The sequence below is a fragment of the Geospiza fortis genome, unplaced genomic scaffold (assembly GCF_000277835.1).
Source record: "Geospiza fortis unplaced genomic scaffold, GeoFor_1.0 scaffold325, whole genome shotgun sequence".
Taxonomy (NCBI): Eukaryota; Metazoa; Chordata; class Aves; order Passeriformes; family Thraupidae; genus Geospiza; species Geospiza fortis.
Window position 1 is genome coordinate 567,010 of NW_005054427.1, and position 18,383 is coordinate 585,392.

The window sequence follows — 18,383 nt, forward strand, 5'->3', positions numbered from 1 at the left end:
GCTGAAGTTCCAAAGCATTTAAGCTGCACATCAATACTCTTCTGGGATTAGAAGGTGATGTAATAAAGGAGTATCTTTATTGTATTACGTATTTCTGTTGAATTTCAAGTTACAGGGGCAGTTATGCAGTTTGACTATTCTGCTCACTTGAAAAGGCCTTCACAATCATTGCATGATGGCCCCTTAGCTTGTTTTTTGTGGAATTTGGGTATAACTTGTCAACGGGGAAAGCTGACGAAAATATTTGGAGTTGACTTTGTACTTTTTAACATAGATGGTTTGGTGCTACTGCTGTAAAGTTAGTGTAACAAAGTGTAATGTTTTCAATTCTGTCTTCTCAGCTTCATAGTTCAGGGAGCAAATCATCTGCAGGGATTTTCTGACCTATTTTGCATATTCTTTCGGTCTTAATTTAAAACCACGAGCTTATATTTGGTTTTAGGTGATCCATCTCTGTCCTGTATAAAAAAATAAAATTTGATGTTTCCATAACATTATCCCAAATGTAGTGAACTAGCTAGAATTAATTTCAGTTTTGTTTCTTAACCTGAGAGTAATTAGTTTTCTTTGTTTGGAAGAAACTGAGCAGCCTAGTTGCAGTGACCATGCACTGGTGGGGTTTGCAGTCCTGAGGGAGATGGGTCAGGTAAGCAGTAAAGTTAGGCTCCTGAACTTTAGGAAAGCAGACTTTCAGCTGTTTAGAGAGATAGCCAGTGGGCTCTCCTGGGAAACTGCCCAGAGAATCAAGGGAGTGGAACAGAGATCTCTGAGGAAGTCTCCCATAGAGCAGAAGAGCTGGCAATCCCCAGGAACAAAAAAACTGGGCAAGGAAGGCAAGAGACCAGAATGTCTGAGTAGGGTACTGCTGGTCAAACTAAAATTTGAATGAATGAAATGCAGAGGCCGTGGAAACAAGTACAGATGAGCTGGGAAAGGCATAGGGATGAGGTGATGGGGTGAGAAAGGCCAAGTTGTACCCTCTCCGATAACCAACACTGTCAAACTGGTACAAAGGACGAGGAGAATCCTGCAATAAAGACAAAGATTTACAAGAGCAGGTAGTTGCAGGACAAGGAAGAATGGCTTCAGACTGAAAGAGGGTCGGTTTAGATTAGACACTAGACAAAAACTCTTTGCTGTGAGGGTGGTGAGGCACTGGCACAGGCTGCCCAGAGGCGTTGTGGATGCCCCATCCCTGGAAGTCTTCGAGGCCAGGTTGGATGAGGCTCTGAGCAAGCTGGTCTAGTGGGAGTTATGCATGCCCTGGGTGGCGGCAGGAGGACATCCCAGGGCATGTGTAGTGCTTTCTGCCATGCCTTGTGTGAACAGGGTTTGGGGTTTTTTAATTATCTTTTAAGCTGGATCAGTGAGCATTAATGGTTAGAAGTAAATCTTGGTTTTGTGAGATCAGTTTAAGAAGAGATATGATAACAGGAAGAAGTAGGTGGGCATGCAGGGGCTAAATAGGGTGTGCACAGATATTTTTGTACTGGCTTCACTTCTAGACAGACAAGAAACATGTTAGAGGCCCTTTCCACAAAGCCATGTGCTGCAGGATTGTCACTGTGCTAGCAATCCAGCCGAACAAATGTTTATACACTGTATGATGCTAGTAGGAAAATTAGTTTAAAAAATACCATTTTGGGAGGACTGTGAGCGGAAAAAATTATAAATTGATAATAAAGAGAAGTCTCATATTGGTCTTGATAGTACTACTTTTTGCCCTAATTTTATGGACTCTCCTGATTTACTGTAGATATTTGTTTAATGTGTGGCCTAAAAAGGCTTTAACTTTGGAGCAGAGCTTAAAATTCAATAGAGTTATTATCATATGATCATCCCTGCTTTCATTTCTTGGAGTTCTGGTAGTATCTTTTTTGTACTGCCCTGGTGATATTGCCCGATGTTTATTCCTTCTGTTAGTCATGTGGCAGATGGGGAAAAGAGTCCCAGCATTATAGTACGCAAAATCACATGAGGCCAGAAAAAGTGACTGTTTTGTGGTGGCTGCCTAGTTTCCATGTGATTATCAGCTTCCTGTTGCATCTGCAGAAGATGTTGCTTGTGCTTGCAGTGATTCTGGTGACCTGTACTTGTGAGAACACTGTGTGCACAGGCAATGCCAGTGGTTCATGTCTGCAGCATGCTCACTGTGTGCCACCACTTTTCATGTGGGTGCCACTTCAAGCCCTTCTGTCATCTTGTTTTATCTTATTATGTTCCCATCTCTGATAAATTGTCTTCTTTTAGCACATGCTGAAATGGCTGTGTGCAGGGATGTCTTACAGCTGCCTGGTAACTTGTCCCACGCAGCTGCTGCTGGATTGCATCTTCCAAAGGGACCTGGTTTTTTGAGGAATCTTTGTTGGGAGGTGTTGATACTCACTGTGGAGTCAATTTACATCTGTATCCCTCACAAAGGTTGTGTCTGGCTGTTTGCAGCAATGCCTGTGCTTACCCTTTTCACTCTCAAGGGGAAGCCTAGACTCACACATGTATTAGGATTCCAAATTGTTTACTCAAATGTTCTTTGATTCACAGTTTGAGATAAATGTTCTCTGATGCTCAAGTTTTGTTTGGTTTGTTTTTTTCGTTTTTGGGGGTTTGGGTTTTTTTTGTTTCCAAGCTTTGAGAAAGCTTTCAAAAAGAGCAGTAAGTGTCTTCAGTTGTAGTGAATGCATTGAAAATGGCAGTGAATTTAAGCCTAAAAGCTGTTTATAAAACAGCTGAGATTCTGTGGTGGTGTTGCCAAGACAATAAAAATTAATTCGGAAGCTTTTCTGACTTTTTATGTGATTGTGCAGTTTCAGAAAGGAAGGTGTTGGAGGATTCCCTATTCCATTTGACAAATTCTCATGTCAAGCCTACAGGCTGATTTTTGACTGCCAACCCTGCAGTAGTGTACTTGCAGCAGCTGAGCTCAGCTCTCTGCCTGTCACCACCAACACACTATCACTTCTGCCAGCTAGACAGTCTTATGGTTACACTTGGAGTAACACCTGTGCAAACTCATTAATTGCTAGAAAAATTTCACTGATTTCACTCTAGGAAACAGGAAGAGAGCAGTCTGTATTTTCTGGCAATCTTTTTCAGTTTTGCCTCTGAAAACTGATTTTCCTTCCATTGTTGGTGTTCAGCCAGGAGGAAGCTGTGAGGCCAAAGCAGCTCTTTCTGCCAGAGAAACACCTGACCTGTGAGGGGAAGGAAGACTTGAACATGCAATTGTTGCTCTGCAGATGCAAACTTGGGTGCCCCTACGTTTTCTGGATGTGCTACCAAGATCATGAGTGTCTTCCATTAGTTTTTTTGTGGCTGCCAAGGAGTAGCCACATGGTTGCTCACAGCTGGTCAGAGTAAACGTACTGCACAGGTTGCCATAACAAAACAGTATTTTCTGCAGTGAGACACAATCCGTCCTGAATCCTGAATTGCATGCCAGCACACTTGCCTTCCTGACATGTTATGAGGCACTTCTAAGTGCAAGACAGTCAAGGGCAGTTAAGAAACCAAGATATCCTGGGAGCCCAGTTCTACTTTCTTTGGGCAAATGGGGGTTACTTTCTTTGGGCTCCAAAGTCCCAAACTACAGAACAATGAAGATGATCCCCTGTTGCGGCATGTGTGTCTCGTCTGGCATTGAGGGCAGTGTCTCAGTGGGGCAGCAGTACCTGTGGAGGGCTGGCTATTGCACCCTAGGCTCTTGCCAGCCAAATTCTTCATTGTGTTCCATGGAGCACACTGGGCTCAGCAGTCCCAGCAGAAGGGGGTGATCCAGAGGTGATGCTGGCCCCATCTGCCCCTCATCTCCCCTTCACCAGCAGCTCGGCCTGCCTCAGGACCTCCAGCTCTGCCAGCTGCTTCAGCAGCCCCTGATCAGTGCAGGAAAGAAGCAACCATTTTTGGCATCCAGCATCTTGGAACTTGGTGAAATTGAGCAGCCAGAATAGTTTCAGAAACATGGTAGTGTAGAGGGATAGCAGGATGAACAATTGAGAAGTACAAAATGGCCTTGAGGCAGGTTACTGAGACATCATTAATAGGAGGGAGCCATCCTGCAAAACACTAGGCTGTCTCCTGGCTTCATGGAGCTACGTTTGAGTGCTAACTTCCTGACAAGTAGCTACTGCTGCCTTCTCTAGCTGGGCATGAGATCTTATGGGAGGAGAAACATGAAAATGCTCCTTGGCACACTCTGTCTCTGGCAGCACATGTTTTCATACCCAATATAATAAATCCTTCTTAAAAGATATGTTTCCCTAGAATAAAAAAGGACTATTAAAATTTGTCGTCCTTCATCACAGTTTTGCAAGGCCATTTGTGGCAAATATGCTACCACACTGGTCTCTTTCTGGTAGCTCCTCATTGACATTTTAATGTGAAAAAGAACAAAATTAAGCTTGTCACCAGGGGAGAGCACATTGTGCTGGCCTCCCTGAGACAATTTGTATTAGACTGGAAAGCTGGTGGCTGGCAGAAGGAAAGGCAGGCTGCTTACAGTACTGGCACGTCTGTGCAGAAACCAGTCACAAGGCACATTGTCCTCTGACACAGTGTTTTTATTAGAGTTGGGCTTCTGTGAAAGAAGCAGTAGCAGTCCCTGCTAAGGGAAACCTTCCTCCAGGTAATGTTTTGAGTAGATGAAATTTACACAGATAAAAGCTGCTTAATGACAGAAAAAGGAAGGAAATACATAAATGGAATTTGTTTTCTTGAAACCAAAATAAAATGCCTTTGTGAAGTAACAAAAAATTAATAAACATTAGTTACACCTTTGTTTGTACTAGTTGAGCTTGTGTCATTTCTGTTTCCCTTATCAAGGACGCACCAGATACAAGAAAATTTCAGGAATTTGCACTGTTTAATATTTGAAATCTTAATTTGAAAAATCTGTCCAGAAAATCAAGCATCAAAGTAGCCTGTGGTTTGGAAAGTGAAATATTTCAGGATTGTTTGCCTCCTACTTCCATGTGCAAAACTACGTAGCAACTACAACCAATATGTCTTCCACAAAGCAAACAGTCAATTGTGGACAATTTATTTTTTTTTTATTTACAATACCATATACTGAAGGAACCCAAAACTTTCCAAACTTTCTGAACTTTACAGCTTTGTTGCAGGGTTAAAATCAACTAAAAACCCTTTGTATCATTCCAGCATGTGTACAGTACTCTTCCCAAAGCCTCTGAAATCTTTAAAGTAGAGAGTTAACACTTTTGGGAAGTGAATTTGTAGTTAGTTTTTGAGAAAGTTATAATAACAAAGAGAATGCAGTAAAATGCCTCTAGAAAGATGGAGAGGGAACTGATGGGCAGAGAAAGTTCATTGGGAGTACTGAAATGCCTCTGGGTGACTGGTTCTGCTTTTTTTCCAGGCCCTTGGTTATTTTCAATTTGCACGCTGGGGGTTCCTGAGTAGAAGCAAGATGAGGAGCTGCGGGTGCGCTCAGAGAAAGCCCGGCTAGTGCCCACACGCACACCAGCAGCAGTCAGATGGGGTCCGAGCCCTCCCCGGCGTAAGGGGATAGGCTGCCTCAGTGCGGGCTGAAATGCGGCTCTCTGGCGCCAGCTGACGAGGGTCGCGGAATGATGGACAGGAGGCAAGCAGGTCTTGGCAGCGGGGGGTTTATTGAAGGCGAAGGTGAGCGGTACAGACACCCAGCAAACCTGCAGGGATCTGCCCCAAAACGCCGGGACTGAAGCAACTTCTAAAGGGTGGCCAGGGGGAGGAATAAACCCGCCCCCAGACCAATAACAGAACATTACAACCTAATAGACAAAACATAATAACAAATCACGGCAGAGCATGGGTGGGGACTTGGGGGGTTGCCCAATCACCCTCGGCCCTAGATGGAAGATTCTGGGGCTAGGGGAGTGGGCAGAGGGTGACGGGCAGGGGGGTTGGCATAGCAACATAGGAGGGGGGTCAGAGGGTAACCACGGAAACTATGGAGGGGTTAAAGGATTGATATAAAACTCGTAACAAAAAGGCGGGAGTAACTACGCAACTAAAAGACTGACAGGGGTGGCTGCGGAAAAAATGGGGGAGAGGGGGCCCGGGACAGGTGCCATCTTGGGTATATAGAACCTAATATAAAATAAGCTAAAAACGTATAAAACGTTTAACATTTAACATTGAACTAAGGAAACCCGTGAACCCGCGACCAAACAGCACAGGCGCCACAACAAGGAGCTGAATCTAGGGACTCACTGCTGGTGATAGCAATAAGAAAGAAGCTCACAACTCCTTGCTTATATCGAACTCTTAGGCAGGATGGATTTGGATACTGCTTTCTACAAGCGTACTACCCTTTTGTTTGAAAGCTGTAAAGAAAAGACCAGCTTTCTGGAAAAATACACTCATTGAACCTGCATTTACAATGTAATTTATTAATTCATTGCTTTATTTTGGGGCTGTATTTAAACAGACTTTATCTCTCCTCCAAATATTTCCAAGTCATTGTGCTTGCCTTATCTCTGGTGCAGTATTGCTTATCTGTAGCTGATGAAGCACAAGGATGGAGGGTGGCAAAGCCAGGTTGTGTAGGTCAGTTACAATTCTACACTGCAAAATTCTACAGAAATGCATTTTGATTAAGACTATAATTTCTAAAGTGCTTCCTTGTAGTTTGTAGAGTCCTTTTCTCTCAGCCCTTGTAACAGGAAGAAAACCTTTCAGCTGCAGCTGTTAAGCTGAAATCCATGTGAAAGTGTTTTTATTCTGATGCCTACCTCTTCATCTGAGTAGGAAGAGCTGAAGCACTGAGCTGGAATTGGTGCATTAGAATCTCTTGGAGACTGACTGTATTACTGTAGAAAGTGAAACTTATCAGTAATGTTAGCAATTCTAAATATGCAACTGTTTGGATGACAAATTTCCTTAGTCAAAACTAAATGTGGAAAAAAAATTATATTTTGAGAAAGAAGCTGAATTTAGAAAACCTCTTATTTTTAGTAATGCTGATATGGACTTGCAACATTTTCCCTTTTTTCAGTTATATTTATTATAACTGCTAATATTTGTTGAGCTTACTCCTTGCATTAATAAAAGTGTCAGCATTGGTTACAACAGTTTCCAGCCTTTCCTTCAGTGTAATAGTTTTCCAAGTGTTCATAAAGATCATTGAAATAGGCATATGGACTTCTGACTGTTTCAAAACCCTGACTGCTGAGATCAGAAATGGAGGTGGTGTTAGGTCAAACCTTACATTCAGGAGAGAGCTTCTGTGCACAACATCCAGTTGCAGAAGTGGGATGTCTTCACGGTCTAGCTTCATACTTTATAAAACGATCTCTAGAAATCACTTAATCCATTTCTCTGCTTTAAAAGAAGATTAACTCAGCTACCTATAAATATAAAGAAAGGTTAATGGTACTCTCTGCATAACACTGAAAAATGAAACAGAGTACTCTTTTCTTGACTAAATGCATACTGCTAGCTTTTTTATGATAAGTCAAAGTTCTTATAGGCAAAAATCATATTAAAAAACATGCAAGGAATATTTTATATTTTTTGAGAGAAAGTGTACGTGTTGCTGTTTTTTTCATGCAATGAAAGAGGTCCAATAGATGAATAAAGTGATGATGCATCTATTTCTCATATGAATTTTACACAAGCTTTTTAATTTTTAGTGTTCTGTTCATATTTTTCATTTAAGTTCTGAAAACGTTAGATAATCAGACCTCCAAAAACTAGATGTTTTCCTGTATTCTCAAATTCTCTCTAGGAGTCTAGCTGGAAAACTCATTCTTGTTCCACAAGGAGTACTTATGCAAATAAAATGCGTGCTTAACCTGGGCCCATGTAATTATTTGCAGTCATGCTCCAAATTTGCTGTCTCTCTAGTTCTGTACAACAGCACTTCCAAATCCTACCAAAGGAGGAGAACACTGTGTTTTTAATGAAGTGAGCTGTTTTGGCACCAGTGATTTTCATCCATTACTTTCAAAAGAATACTGTGATTGTTGCTGTAGCACAAGGTTCTAATAGAATATATTTCCATGTTAAATAAAACCATGTTATTACCAAAGTAATAACAAGCAACCATCTTCAGCATATTTTAACATAAAAGCTGCGTAGATTGAATTGCTAGGTCATAGGTTTTATTTTTCCTTTAAGGAACAGGGTTAGAGACACTTAGGGGGATTTGGCTAGAAGTTAGCTATATAAAAAAAAAAATAAAATCCTTGTCACTGTCTTTTCTCCCGGCTCCAGCGATTGAATCTGTGCTGTGCTCTCAGGTTGGACAGCATTCTGGTGCTGCAGTTTTCTCTGTCTTCAGAGTTAGAGCTATATACATGCAGTAAGCCAAAGAAAAATTATTTTAGTGTGTTTTTGGGTGATTGTGCCATTTAGTTCAGTTATGGTGAGACTGTTGATAAAGAGAGGAAGTAAAAAAACCTAAAGCTAACCAGAAGGAGTTATATTTACATCTTTGAAAAAATAGTGGATTGAAATTAGAAAAGAAATATGAAACTTCCTACATAACAGAATTTCTGTGAGTGAAATATCTTGGCAAATACAGGAACTTCAGAAGGTTTGTACTTTAAATGGGGCAGTACTTAAAATGAACTGAGTTGGACCCAAAAGCAAGTGGGTAGGTAAATGTCCAAGAATTTCCCACTGAAATACTATTGCTTAAGGAACAGATTTTTTTTTTAATACATGTGAGAAGGGGAGGATGTTGGGGAGGGGGAGATGGATAGTTTCTATATTGATGCTGGTTATCCAGCAAGATTTGTAGAGCAATCCTTTTACCCATGTTGCAGATTGATGCGTAACTGTGAGATGTGCCATCTGCTTAAGTGTTTAACATCTGTTTAACTGTTAAGTTAAACTTAGTCTTTGTGCATATATGCTCTTACTTTTTATTTATTCATTAAAAGACCTCTAACAAGTAATTAAGCTATCTAAATAAAAGGGAGTAAATAACCTTGAAAGCAGCAGAATTGTATTTTTAATGAGGCGTGTGGAAGCTTCACATTGATGACTTGGATTACTGTTTGATCCCTTTTTTTTGGTAAAGTATTTGTTTAAAACCATGTGTGTTAACTGGAACATGCAATGAACATCCATTTCATACATCCATAGCTGAGAAAATAATAGGTGCTGAAGAACTGTTTCTATCTACATACTGAATAAACCCTACTGAGTGTTAAAAGTACTGGATGTGGACATCATGTTTGGGATTCAGCACACTGTTTAATCCAGAACAGAAGCGTAATTATCAGGATAGTGTGGGTTTGGATGGTTTTCTTTTCAGTTATGTTTTTGGTGTGCTTTGCCATTTTATTGTGAAGGTGAGCTAGGTAAGTTGGGAGAAAAGCAAGTGTCAAGCAGAGAACACAGTATAGGCAACCAGAGGGTGATTTGGAGAAGGGCATCTCTCCAAATCTCTCTCATTCATCTCTCATTAGGAGAGACTTTGTGGGGAGTACTGATTCATTTCTTTAATTGAGCTTCTGGAAGAGGTCTGAATACCTGGCCCTTGTGCTGGTGTCAGGTGAATGTGTAAGAACGGGAAAGAGCAGTATCAATGAGAACAGAGCTGAAAGGAATGAGGAGAAATTTGTGATTTTTCCTAGTTTTGGACAACAATGACTTGAACACTGAGATTTGTTGAGATACTAGAGAAGGTGGACTTGCAAGTGCTGAAACTGCAGATGAAGGTGGAAGTCTTAAAAATCTGGAATTTAGACAGCTGAGTGAGGAAGATAAATACAGGGGACTGACAGTGGTGAAAATCATTAGAAGGAAACCTTCCTCTTGTATTAAAAGAGCACAGTGAATGGGATGAAGAGGACTGAAGCTGGTAAACACCAGAGGTAAACAGCCCATGAAAGCATACAGCTTGTTCAATAAAAGGGAACAAGTTTTAATAAAAAGGGAAAGGCAAGCTAGTAGTAATTCATTTGTATTGCAGAATTTTGACCAAGAAAGACCGCAAACCATAGAGCAGAAGAAATAGAGCACATTGCACAGCGTGGCACCTGTTGCCACAGTGGTGAGGGAAAACAAGGTTGGTGTATCCAAGAACAAGGCTCATGTATCCCATGTATTGTAACCAGGGAACCCGGTCACCACCGTGGGTAGGGCAGAAAGGACAGGAGGGTGGATACTAGGAAGTACTGTGCTCCAAACTCTCTTAAATCTTGGGCTTGTCAGGTTTGTTGTCCCTACCATTATTTCTAATCAGGAGGTGGAATAAACTCATGGAATGGTTGCAGCTGTGTGTTAAAAGTAACAAAACACTTTATTCAAAGGTCTTCATTTGAAAGTGGACATGGCATTGCATTTAACAGATGGGAGCTATTTCTGTGAATCTTCAAGTGCTTCCCAGAATGATTCCACTGTATCAGAGTTGAAAAGAGAAATCTACCCAGAGAAATAGTTTGAAGAATTCTGTGTGATTTCTTAAATCTTATTGTGTATTCACCAACATTAAGTTTTACACTTTTAGATTGCATTTTGTATGAAGTTCTGTCATGTCTTGATCAGAAGGTAATGATTTCATGTGTGGGTTTTTTCATTTACCTTGCACATGAGTTTTACAGATCACTCTTTCATTGAATTTGAAAAAGAAAATTATAAATGTTATTTTTAATGCCATAAGAAGTTTGAAGACGACTTGGGAAAACATAAATTAATTTTACAATTATCTAAACTGAGGGAAATTGAGTCATTGGAAGTTCTTCTTGCCCTTAAAAAAGTGAAAAGTCAATAAAAATGTTAACCTGAATTTAAGGCTAACTAATGAGGCACATAGAAATGCAAAATTTAGGCAGGATCAAAGGTTAAGCTTAAAGACTCATCAAAGCTTAAAGATGCATCTTTCTCACACAGCATTTTCTTCTGAGCAGGTGGTTTCTGCAGGGCTTTGTGAAATTTCTATTGCATTATTGAGTTGTTGCCTGCCAATTTGAGTTTATGGATGTTAATTCTTATTTAAAGTCCTAGGCAAACTTCGTTGTCTAATGATTTTAAACAATTACGAAATGGCTTCATAAGCCTTGACTGTCTCACAATTACCTGCTTTGTATGGCAGTTTAAATAATAAATATTTATTGAAAGACTGTACATATTGGAAAACAGAGCTTTCCATTCTTTGCTGTAACTCCCGTATTCCTCTTCCTCATTCTTTTGAGCAATGGTATTTTTAGAGATAAATTTGAGTTCAATGCAAATAAATTCTTCAGAGGTGATGTTCTTATGATTTGTTTAAATTAAATTTGTGACATCTGTTATTGTTTTAGTGCTTTGTTGTAATTTAATATCTTTGCCTTTATTTTGGCAATTGAAAGGGTCTTGAACATTAACAATGTTCATAGATTCGTGTAATATACTGAGTTGGAAATGACCTATCAGGATCATTGAGTCCAGCTCCTGGTCCTGCGCAGGACATCTGCAAAAAACACACCATATGCGTGAGTGTTGTTCAAATGCTTCTGGAACTCTGCCAGGCTGGTGCTGTCACTACAGCCCTGGGGAGCCTGTTCCAGGGCCCAGACACCCTCCTGATATGCACACTCCCCAGACACAGCTTCAGGTCTGAAGGTCCTGTCACTGGTCACCACAGAGAACAGATCAGTGCCTGCCCCTCTCTTTCTTTCCTGAGGAAGTTGTAACTGCAGTGAGGTCTGTCCTCAGTCTCCTCCAGGCTGAAAGATCAAGTGGCCTCAGCTGCTCATCATTAGCTCCCCCTCAAGGCCCTTCTCCATCCTCATGGACCTCCTTTGGGTGATCTCTAATAGCTGAATGTCTTTCTTATATTGTGATTGAACATCATTTATTTGTTCCTATACTGTAATGCCAGGCTATATACCGACAGACTGAGAGAGTTGGGGCTGTCAGCCTGGAAAAGAGAGGGTTCTGCAGGGACTTTACAGCAGCTTTTCAATACCTGAAGGCGGCTTAGAGGAAGGCTGGAGAGGGATTTTTCACAAGGGTGTGTAGTGATAAAACAAGAGCAATGGCTTTAAAATGGAAGAAGGACTTCTTAGAGTAGATATTAGGAAGAAATTCCTAACTGTGAGGGTGGTGAGGCACTGGAGGAACTGGTTGCCCAGAGAAGTTGTGGATGCCCCATCCCTGAAAATGCAAAGTTGGATGGAGCTTTGAGCAATCTGGTTTAGTGGGAGGTGTCCCCCTGCCTATTGCAGGGGAGTTGGAACCTGATGTTTAAGGTCCCTTGCAACCCAAACTATTCTATGGTTCTGTTAATGTGTGATGCATCATAACTCACCTAAACATTCCTTTAAAGAGGCAGAGCAAACCATAGTTCAGCCACATCTAATTAAATATAAAGGGGTTGGACTGTGTAAGGAAAATACAAATAATTTCTGTTTTGAACTGTTAATCAATGCATGCAGAATATTGATTGAATATTCAGAATGACCAGAAAAACAACAAAAAGCCCGCAGCTGAAATGCAAAGAATAAGTTTACTCCATTACCTCACTAACTGGAGGATCCTAAAACAAGGCTGGGCAGCAGAGACACGAGTGAGGGCACAGGCACCATCAGGCTCAGTCCAATCCTTGCGGGTGGCAGAGCTGCTGCTGTGCCCATTTATCCAGGGCCTGAGCACGCGTAGTTTAGCAGCTTGCTGTGACCTCCCTGTGCTTTTTATGCCTCTGCTTTGATCTTTCTCCCAACAGGGAGCTGAAGCATGTCTGGGACAGGGCCTACAAGTCTCTGTAAACATCTGTGTTATCTCTACACAGAAATTCTACTTCTCCAAACAGATAAGAGGATAAACAGCAGTAGATTTAATATATGGTTTCCCACACTGTTTATTCTCTAGGCCTTGGCATTCCCAGCTGGAGCGAATCCACCATCTTCCTTTCCATTCTTCCCCCTTTAACCATTTCTTCTGAACACAAACAGAACTTACATCACTTTGTTCAAGTGTTTTCATAGATGTTTTCTCACTGAATCACGTAATAAAGCATCTCTGCCTCTACTCTTCATAATTCCTTCCACTCTTCTTCCCCCTTCAAGGTCACCTGATAACACTTGGGAATCACACTGAGCACATCTGCTTGTAGCTCCATGGGGAGAATTGGTACAACCCCATCAGAACCCAGGATTTCATGGAAATCCTGTTCAGTTTTGAGCTGTGGATTGAAGTGAAGCCATTTTTAAAAGGAAAAAATTGTGAAGGCATTCTCCTTGGATAAAAGAGAGGACTGCATTCTCCTCTGGTAACACAGCAGGCATACCTGGCATGGGTATGCATTAGCCTTCAGACAAACTGTAGCAGCAGGATAAAAATATTGCAAACATTTTGACTTTAAATTTCTTTTTCAAGGTGCTATATATCTAATCAAAACCCTTTTCAAGGACAGAAACTCACTTACTTCTTATGATAAAATGTATCAGATATGTATTTGCTTCACACTATAATGTGTATAAAATAAACAGTAAACAAAGTATAATCCCAAAATATAATCCATTCATATTTTTTATCCTGTGTTGAAAATCCTCATAGTAATGTATACAGAGATACTGTTCATATTTATATGTACACAGAGAATGGCTGAAACTTGTGCTTTATTCTACTTTATGAAGTTCAGCCTAATCGCGAGATTGCATTATTTCTAAGCTTCTTATTTGTAAATACGAAGAGTTCTTCAGTCATCTGCAATTGATGTTTACTGCCAAATTGCTGATGCAGGAGCCTCATCTCTGCCTGATGGCCCGTGCTAGTTAATAAGTGGTCTTCAGCTCAGCAAATGTGTGCACAGGTGTGTGCATGTATTCATGCTCCAACTGTTTAACTTGTTTGACATTAAGTATGTTGGAAAATCTTTATTGTGATTCTCTCACTGGAATAAGAAAATCCTGAGCAGATGCTGATCCTTCAGGTGAGGCTGCTTGGGAAAGGACATGAAAACTTGTATAGGCATGCTTGGTCTTACTTTTGACATTGAGGCACAGTATGTAGCTGTCTTTCTTCATCCCCTTCTCTCAGGGCCAGCCTTGCTTAATTACTGTACTGAGGAGCTGTGTTCAGTGAGATGTGATTTTGACCAAATCCATAAATGGATAAATGGGCTCCATAGGGAGCCTTGGCAATGGCACACAACTTGCCCTTTTTAATATGTGGCACAGAAAGCAGTTTAATTCTATGATAAACCACCCTCACCATAAGGAATTAAAATACTTTGTAGCACTCAGTACTGCATAGGCATGCATATCTGTACATGGGTGAAGTAAAAGTCTCTTGTCTTTTTATCACTTTTTCTCTTCTTCCCCATCTCTATGCATGTCTATTCCACTAAAATTTTTCATGCACTTCTTGGAATAATATGAAGCATTTTAGAAATAATAGTAAAAACCAGTAAACAGTATATATTTTTCTGAGATACCTTATTTAGATCTGTCATAAATTTTTTTATCATGCTCTTATGTCATCTCTTAGGACTAGTGGCTCTTCTGGGTATCTGAGAAAACAGTGAAAAAATCACTTTTCTGTAAGCTTAGCAAACATCTAGAGAAGTCTGTTAGCAACCTAATGAAATTACAGAAATCAGCAGAGCAACAGAAACTTCCAATTTTATCAGTATTATGTTCTGACGTTGACAGCACAAGATAATTTCTGCAGGATATAAATACATAGCTAAAAGGCATGATTTGTTTTTAAAATAACCAAACCACAAAAATATGAGGCACAAGCTTTAAAATGTTGGGGAAATTAATAGATTGGACAAATTCTCTACTTCTTTGTGTCTGGTTTCAGCTGTAATAAAGTTAGTTTTCTTCTTAATAGCTCTTACAGTGCTGTGGTTTGGATTTAGCATGAGAATAATGTTGGTAACACACTGAGGTTTCTGTTGCTCCTCAGTAGCACTTACCTTAAGGCAAGGACTTTTCATCTTCCCATGCTCTGCCAGCCAGCAGCTGCACAAGAAGCTGGGAGAGTCTGCTCAGCCAGGACAGCTGACCCCAACTGGCAAATTTGGGGCCATGTTATATACCATACCATGAAAATCATACCCAAAAAATAATCCAGGGGGAGTTTATCATAAGAGAGGGGCAATCATTGCTGGGGGATGGATTTGGACAATTGCTCAGTGTGTGCTGAGCAATTGTGTTGTGTGTTACTTTTCTCTCTTGGGTTTTATTCTTCTCTCTCTTGGGTTTTATTACTCTCTCTCACACACACCCTCTTCTTTCCATTGTTACTGTTGCTGTAATTGGTTTTATTAGTATTTTTATTATCATTGCAGCTATTATCTGTTATAGACTGTTCTCATTTTAACTCTTGAGTTTTTAATTTTTTTCCTGATTCTCCTCCCCATCACAGCATGGAGGGGTTGGGGAGAGGTACCTGATTGCCATTCAATTACACAAAGTTATGGTAGGCATTTTAGTCTATAAATATGTTTTAAAATTTGACTTAGCCCACCTGCTTCTTACACGGCTTGAAACCTCAGATTCTGATTGCTTCATGTTGTCATGCCTTAGATACTCTAAAAATGCTTCTATTAATTTTTAAGTTAACAGTTACACTGCTCCAACTGTATTTGAATAGATAGTACAACAGAAGTATCAGAAGATGGATAGAGACAAAAAAGTATCTAAATAAATTATATATTAATAATATAATAGAGTTCCTTTTGAAAGTTGGGGTTTTATTGATTTAAAGCATTACATAAAGGAATAATTATTTTTATACTTTTGCATATTTTGGGAAAATAGCTTTAAATTAAATATTTGATGTATTCATAGTGAAGGATAATTAAACTTAGCATCACATACATGCATTGAGTCTCAATGGTGGAATCTTGTTACTTTTGGAAGTTGCTAATCAGACACCAAAATTTATTCTGAGTCAGAAATACAGAAAAATAATTTAAAAGATGTGGATGTTATAAGTGTATAAATTCATCTGTGCCTAACAAGGAATTTGGAAGTTAGGAGTTATCAGAACTTTGAAATACCAGGTGTTAGTACACTTGGGTTTTTTATAAATCTGTCTAGTTTTCCCCTTTGCTTCCCCTCCCTTGCTGTTGCTCTTTTTGTCTTTGCTGCTTTTCCAAAATATTTCTGAGGAAAATGTATTGGCATGCATTATATTGGTGGGTGTAAATTGCAATTTCATTTTAACTCTGCACCTATTGGAAATGTACTGCACAATTGCCTAACACATGTTCGTCTCCTGCCTGTGTACTTGCAGCACTCAACTTTTTATTGCTCCACAGTCAGATCTAGTTAAACCCTTATGTTTACTTTTCTGTATTAGTAGTACTTGAAATAGCCAGCACTTAACAGTGATCTCTGTGGCCCACCATCAGTTTCCAGCTGATTATTCTTCTGCTTAGTCACTCATATATCATTTGAGGAGTATTTTCTCTATAGCTTAAATACTGTATCATGTTTAACTTTTCCTTTTTTCCTTTCTTTAGTACTGCTTTTTTTCATGTGACTCCCAAAATTACTACTTCTGTTATGCTATGGCCACTTTGCCCTTTCCTATAACAACTGTTTATGTGCAGCCTGAAACAAGTTTATGGTGATTAATAGGCTTCAGGTGCTTCCAGCTTGTTCTCCTATCAGATATATAGATGCTCTTCCTTCATGTTGCCAAGTGGTCAAGTTTGTGGACAAGTGTTCTTGTTCTTTGGAAAAGACTTGGACACTGCTGCCTCACCAGTGAGTTTTGTGAGAGCTAACCTTTTATTATTATTAGCAGAAGCAGGTCAGATGCCTTTGGTGACGGACAGTAATGGATAGCAGTGGTTGCTGGTGGGGCTGACAGATGCTGGGGTGCTCCTGGGGCTGCACATCCCCTGGTCCATTTGCCTTCCCTGCAGGAGATCTCTGAGGAAAGACAGACGTGTGCAGCATGCTGATAGGTGTTCTGTTGGAGGAAACAAGTCGCCCCATCATCGAGTTGCAGTTTCTTCCACAGGCTGATCAAATAGTATTATGTAAATCTCTTTCTGTTGGATTAGTGTAATTTTAAAAAGGGGAGTAGTCAAACAAATAGTGAAAGTATTTTTTGAATCTCAGTACATTATGTTTTCAGAGTTGTGTACTGAATATCAAATTTTTAAATAGGAAGAAAATGCCTGCATGTCAGAAACATACTGAGGCACCTTATTACTCTGATGGCAACTTAATGCCTTTTCCTTACTGCTATCTCCTGCTCCCATCAAACTTTGGAAGGCAGTCTTCTGGACCAACTCTGTGTCCAGCTTAGAACTCTTTCACCAGGTTCTTGGAGCAAGAGTTTTACTCTTCAAAGAAAAAACTACCTGGATAGAGCTGGTGCAGATGGCTGGGAGTGGGAAAGAATACAGGGTATCTGCCACCCCTAATCACTGTCATCATCCTTGTGGAAAAAATGGAAGTACTCTTTTGTGTTTTCCCTTTGATTCTAAACCAAATGTTTCTGTATTTAAAACTTTCCTTAATTCATGCTGCTGAGTAGTTTTTTTGTGATCCCTCTAGGCAAAGACCAATAAAAGTTGACATACAGGGGCTTTATTGGTGTTTCCATCCCCTATCTGCGTGACTTCTGCTATGCATATATTTATTGTAAAGGGCAGTGTGTCTCATGATGTAAAAAGGATACAGAAATGTCATGATTAGGTAATGGGTAAGTACTTGTTCTGAAGTGAGTCTGAAAAATCACTGGATATGGATGTATGCCAAGTGTCCCACAAAGAGTAGGTTTAAGGTAGTAATTAAGGGCTGTTTGAGTTAAGGATTACAAGATCACAAAACAAATTACTATTATTAGCAGAAGTATTTGTTCTTACATCAAGCTGTCGTCCTGCCTGGCTGTTTAACCTGATTCTGCTATGTGGAAAAAGAATGATGTCAGATACTTTATTTAGTATGAATTTGTGATTTACTTTGGGAAGAGGGTGCAGGGTAGTTAGTGTAATTTTCTTCTAAAATGGCAGTAATTTTTTGACTCCGTGCACTTTAAATCAAACCTACAAAAGCAAGGAAACTTAAAAAACTGAAGGACTTGTCTGGCTTTGAAGATGCTGTATGAATGAATGCTGACTCTGAAAATGTAGGATCTTTGGGAAGATATTACTGGATATTCTATGAGTGTTATGTGTGCAAAGCTGATTTATATCAGCTTGTCACTGCAGTTCTGCAAGGGGAAACCCAGTAAATACATTTTGATATACACATCTCCTCTGCTTTTAAAACAGGAGTTTAGAGAGAGTTGTAAAGTGGTGTGGCTTAGGGATCACAGGCATGAAACAGCCCCTTTGATTGCAGCTTAAGTGTGATCTGCATGTACAGCGTTTAATAACAAGCAGCTAATTGTGCGGTTGTGTGCTGAATAAATACCACAACAGCAACAATAAGAAGGTTATTTGGTGTATAACTGGCACTTACTCACGATACCTGTTAGTTGAT

At 40.0% G+C, this 18,383-nt stretch overlaps 1 protein-coding gene across 1 annotated transcript in view; it reads left to right on the forward strand.

Annotated features, from left to right (window-relative positions):
* Positions 1-5,582: 5,582 nt before the first annotated feature.
* DAPK1 (death associated protein kinase 1) overlaps positions 5,583-18,383 on the forward strand; it is a 60,501-nt gene continuing 47,700 nt past the window's right edge. Inside the window, exon 1 of the mRNA XM_005426891.2 lies at positions 5,583-5,644. Coding sequence (XP_005426948.1) covers positions 5,583-5,644 — 62 coding nt within the window. The remainder of the gene's footprint in view (positions 5,645-18,383) is intronic.